The following is a 5,472-nucleotide window of genomic DNA, read 5'->3' as shown; positions in this document are numbered from 1 at the left end:
GGGGGTGGGGGTGGGGGACGCAGGCTGAGAGTTGGGATCTCTTGCTGAGATGAATCATAGGGAGATAGGTACAGGATGAGGCCGTTCTGCCCCTTTCTGTTGGACCATGGATGATCTCCATTTCCCTGCCATGTGTCCACACCCCTTGCTTCATAAAAATTTGTCTCTCTCAGATTTAAATGAAACAAGTGGATTTGCATGGACTGCTATTTGAGGAAGTGCTTTCTAACATTTCTCCAGCTTTGCCTGGCCTGATTCTTAGACAGTGCCCCTTAGACCGTTCTAAAGTCTCCAACCAATAGAAATACTTTATCTTTATCTACCTTGTCTTTCCCTGTTAGTATAGAGTCATAGAGATATACAGCACGGAAACAGACCCTTCAGTCGAATCTGTCCACGCTGACCAGATATCCCAACCCAATCTAGTCCCACCTGCCAGCACTCGGCCCATATCCCTCCAAACCCTTCCTATTCATATACCCATCCAAATGCCTCTTAAATGTTGCAATTGTACCAGTCTCCACCACATCCTCTGGCAGCTCATTCCATACACCTACCACCCTCTGTGTGAAATATTTCCCCTTAGTTCCCTTTTATATCTTTCCCCTCTCACCCTAAGCCTCTGCCCTCCAGTTCTGGACTCCCCCACCCCAGGGAAAAGACCTTGTCTATTTACCCTATCCATGCCCCTCATGAGTTTATAAACCTCTATAAGGTCACCCCTCAGCCTCCGAAGTTCCAGGGAAAACAGCCCCAACCTCTCCCCATATCTCAAATCCTCCAACCCTGGCAACATCCTTGTAAATCTTTTCTGAACCCTTTCAAGTTTCACAACATCTTTCTGATAGGAAGGAGACCAAAATGAACACAATATTCCAACAGTGCTGATGATCTCGATTTAGATCACCCTGTAACCCTCTCAATCCTGGAGAATAAAAGCCTATTTTGTCTAAACTCACCTCATCTCCCTAAATATTGTCCTTGTAAATGTGTGTTGATCCAAGGTCTGATCTGCTCGCAGTGCTCTGACTGGGGTCGAACTCGTGTTTTGTATAACTGCAGCATAATGTCTGCATCCCAATACTCCAGCTGCGGTCAATTTGAGTATTCCATTAGCTTCCGGAGTATTTTCTGTACCTGTTCATGTCATTTTAAACAGCTATGCATTGACCATCCAAATTTCGTTGGACATCCACAGTATTTAACTTTGTCCCTTCTAAAAGCTACCCTGATCAATTCCCTCTCGGTCTGAAATGGACACCCTCACACTTACTTGTATGAAGCTCTATCAGCCACAGCTTAGCCCATTGACCCAATATCCTGCTGTAAGTTTGTGTTGGCGTCAACACTGCTGCCCCATTTTCTGTCAAGAGCAAATCTGTATATTTAACTTCTTCGGCCATTTTCCTAGTCGTTAATAAATGTTATGAATAACTGTGGCCCCAACACTGATCCCTGCGCGACACCACTAGTCACATCCTGCCAGTCTGAGTTCATCACCTTTGTCACCTCTTCAAAAAACTCAAAGGTTTGTCAGGGAGAAGACACACAGGGTGGTGGTGGAGGGTTGTTTTTCAGACTGGAGGTCTGTGACCAGTGGAGCGCCACAAGGATCAGTGCTGGGTCCTCTACTTTTTGTCATTTACGTAAATGATTTGGATGCGAGCATAAGAGGTACAGTTAGTAAGTTTGCAGATGACACCAAAATTGGAGGTGTAGTGGACAGCGAAGAGGGTTACCTCAGATTACAACAGGATCTGGACCAGATGGGCCAATGGGCTGAGAAGTGGCAGATGGAGTTTAATTCAGATAAATGTGAGGTGCTGCATTTTGGGAAAGCAAATCTTAGCAGGATTTATACACTTAATGGTAAGGTCCTAGGGAGTGTTGCTGAACAAAGAGACCTTGGAGTGCAGGTTCATAGCTCCTTGAAAGTGGACTCGCAGGTAGATAGGATAGTGAAGAAGGCGTTTGGTATGCTTTCCTTTATTGGTCAGAGTATTGAGTACAGGAGTTGGGAGGTCATGTTGTGGCTGTACAGGACATTGGTTAGGCCACTGTTGGAATATTGCGTGCAATTCTGGTCTCCTTCTATCGGAAAGATGTTGTGAAACTTGAAAGGGTTCAGAAAAGATTTACAAGGATGTTACCAGGGTTGGAGGATTTGAGCTACAGGGAGAGGCTGAACAGGCTGGGGCTGTTTTCCCTGGAGCGTCGGAGGCTGAGGGGTGACCTTATAGAGGTTTACAAAATCATGAGGGGCATGGATAGGGTAAATAGACAAAGTCTTTTCCCTGGGGTCAGGGAGATGAGAACTAGAGGTTTAGGGTGAGAAGGGAAAGATATAAAAGAGACCTAAGGGGCAACTTTTTCACACGGAGGGTGGGTATGTGTATGGAATGAGCTGCCAGAGGATGTGGTGGAGGCTAGTACAATTGCAACATTTAAGAGGCATCTGGATGGGTATATGAATAGGAAGGGTTTGGAGGGATATGGGCCGGGTGCTGGCAGGTGGGACTAGATTGGGTTGGGCTATCTGGTCGGCATGGACAGGTTGGACCGAAGGGTCTGTTTCCATGCTGTACATCTCTATGACTGTCTGACCACAAGTGTGCACTGCCCACTGTGCTGACTCTCCCTAATTAACTGAAATGTTTTGAGGTGATCATTTAACTCTAACCGTTCCCCACCACAGATGTCAGACTAACTGTAGTCTATGTATCTCCCAGGGTAATTATACTGGAGGACATCTTTCAGAAGCTGAGCAGGTACCAGCAGTGTCACCAGCAGCTGCTCACACATTTTCAGCGTGATGGTAACATGGGACAGAGCAACACTCCTGGTGAAAAGGTAGGTGGTGGGTCTGAAGGGCTCTGGGATCAGGTGCCCGGGAGTTGATACCATGGGGACGAGTAACCCTGTATTTAGCCCCACACTGCATCAGCTGTTTTGATCACACCTGCTGGCTGCCACATTCCAGATGGTTTTAACCACATTAACCACCTTAACCACGTTAATTCAATGTGTCTTGTTACAGGAACTGGAGCTGCTGAAGGAGTTAGTGGAATCAGCAGAACATTATGGGGCAGCTTGCAAGGTAATCCCTCACTGGGAATCCCAGCAACAGAGTTACATAAGGATCTGTGCAGTTTCAGACATGGTTCTCACAGAGACCTCATAGAGTCATAGACCACAGAAACTGATCCTTTGGTCTAACTCAACCATGCTGACCAGATTTCTCAATGGGCCCACTCGCCTGTGTTTAGACCATATCCCTCGAAACCTTTCCTATTCGTGGACCTGCCCAAATGTCTTTTAAACATTGTAACACCACTCACTTCCTCTGGCAGTTCATTCCACACATAGACCACCCTCTGTGTGAAAATGTCGCCCCTCAGGTGCCTTTTAACTCTTTCTCCTCTCACTTTTTAAGATGCTCCCTAGTTTCAAAACTCCCCACCCTGGGGAAAACACCTTGGCTATTCACCTTATCTATACTCCTCATGATTTTATAGACCTCTGTAAGGCCACTCTCAATCTCCAATACCCCAGTAAAACAAGTCCCGGCCTGTCCAGCCTCTCCTTTAAACTCAAACCGTCCAATCCCAGCAACATCCTGGGAAATCGTTTCTGAACCCACTCCAATTTAATAGTATCCTTTCTATAGCAGGGCGACCGGAACTGTACACAGCACTCCAGAGAGAATCCAAAGGGTTATTACAAATACGTTAAGGACAAAAGGGTAACTAGGGAGAGAATAGGGCCCCTCAAAGATCAGCAAGATGTCCTTTGTGTGGAGCCGCAGGAGATGGGGGAGATACTAAACGAGTATTTTGCATCAGTATTTACTGTGGAAAAGGATATGGAAGATATAGACTGTAGGGAAATAGATGGTGACATCTTACAAAATGTCCAGATTACAGAGGAGGAAGTGCTGGATGTCTTGAAACGGTTAAAGGTGGATAAATCCCAGGACCTGATCAGGTGTACCTGAGAACTCTGTGGGAAGCTAGAGAAGTGATTGCTGGGCCTCTTGCTGAGATATTTGTATCATCGATAATCACAGGTGAGGTGCCGGAAGACTGGAGGTTGGCTAACGTGGTGCCACTGTTTAAGAAGGTGGTAAAGACAAGCCAGGGAACTACAGACCGGTGAGCCTGACCTCGGTGGTGGGCAAGTTGTTGGAGGGAATTCTGAGGGACAGGATGTACACGTAGTTCTCTTCCCACCTCTATCAGCGTTCCGGAGAGACCATTCCCTCTGCAATTCCCTCATCAGGTCCGCGGCCCCACACCAGCCCACATCCCACTCCTGGCACCTTCCCCTGCCACAGCAGGAAGTGCAAAACCTAGGACACAGCACTCCCCTCACTTCCGTCCATGACCCCAAGGGAAACTTCCACATCCGACAGAAATTTACCTGTACCTCTATCAATGTCATCTCTGCATCTGTTGAACCCGGTGTGGTCTCCTCTACATCGGGGAGACAGGACACTTTCTTGTGGATCGTTTCAGAAAACATCTCTGGGACCCACCAACCCCACCATCCCATGGCTGAATATTTCAACTGCCCCTCCCACTCTGCCAAGAACATGCAGGTCCTGGGCCTCCTCCATCGCCACTCCCTCACCGCCCGACTCCTGGAGGGGAAACACCTTATATTCCACCTCGGTACCCTCCAACCACACAGCATCAATGTGGATTTCACCAGTTTCCTCATTCCCCCTCCCCCCACCTTATCCCAGCCCTAAGCCTCCAACTCGGCACCGCCCTCCGGACCTGTCCATCACCTTTCCCACCTATCCCTTTCACATTATCAGATACCTTCACCCCCAACCCCACCCCCCCTCCCATTTATCTCTCAGCTCCCGGCCCACAAGCCTCATTCCTGATGAAGGGCTTATGGCCGAAATATCGACTCTCCTGCTCCTCAGATGCTGCCTGACCTGCTGCTTTTCCAGCATTACGCTCTCGACCCATGTATTTGGAAAGGCAAGGACTGATCCGAGATAGTCAGCATGGCTTTGTGCGTGGGAAATCATGTCTCACAAACTTGACTGAGTTTTTTGAAGAAGTAACAAAGAAGATTGATGAGGGCAGAGCGGTAGATGTGACCTATATTGACTTCAGTAAGGCATTCGACAAGGTTCCCCATGGGAGACTGGTTAGCAAGGTTAGATCTCATGGAATACAGGGAGAACTAGCCACTTGGATACAGAACTGGCTCAAAGGTAGAAGACAGAGGGTGGTGGTGGAGGGTTGTTTTTCAGACTGGAGGCCTGTGACCAGTGGAGTGCCACAAGGATCGGTGCTGGGAACTCTACTTTTTGTCATTTACATAAATGATTTGGATGCGAGCATAAGAGGTACAGTTAGTAAGTTTGCAGATGACACCAAAATTGGAGGTTTAATGAACAGTGAAGAGGGTTACCTCAGATTACAACAGGATCTGGACCAGATGGGTCAATGGGCT

At 47.7% G+C, this 5,472-nt stretch overlaps 1 protein-coding gene across 1 annotated transcript in view; it reads left to right on the top strand.

Annotated features, from left to right (window-relative positions):
- LOC122550360 (microtubule-actin cross-linking factor 1-like) overlaps positions 1-3,181 on the top strand; it is a 5,060-nt gene extending 1,879 nt beyond the window's left edge. Inside the window, exons 2-3 of the mRNA XM_043691089.1 lie at positions 2,730-2,850; positions 3,038-3,181. Coding sequence (XP_043547024.1) covers positions 2,730-2,850; positions 3,038-3,181 — 265 coding nt within the window. The remainder of the gene's footprint in view (positions 1-2,729; positions 2,851-3,037) is intronic.
- Positions 3,182-5,472: the final 2,291 nt, after the last annotated feature.

The sequence above is a fragment of the Chiloscyllium plagiosum genome, chromosome 5 (assembly GCF_004010195.1).
Source record: "Chiloscyllium plagiosum isolate BGI_BamShark_2017 chromosome 5, ASM401019v2, whole genome shotgun sequence".
Classification (NCBI taxonomy): domain Eukaryota; kingdom Metazoa; phylum Chordata; class Chondrichthyes; order Orectolobiformes; family Hemiscylliidae; genus Chiloscyllium; species Chiloscyllium plagiosum.
The sequence above is the reverse complement of the archived record's forward strand: the minus strand, read 5'-3'. Positions and strand labels throughout refer to the sequence as shown.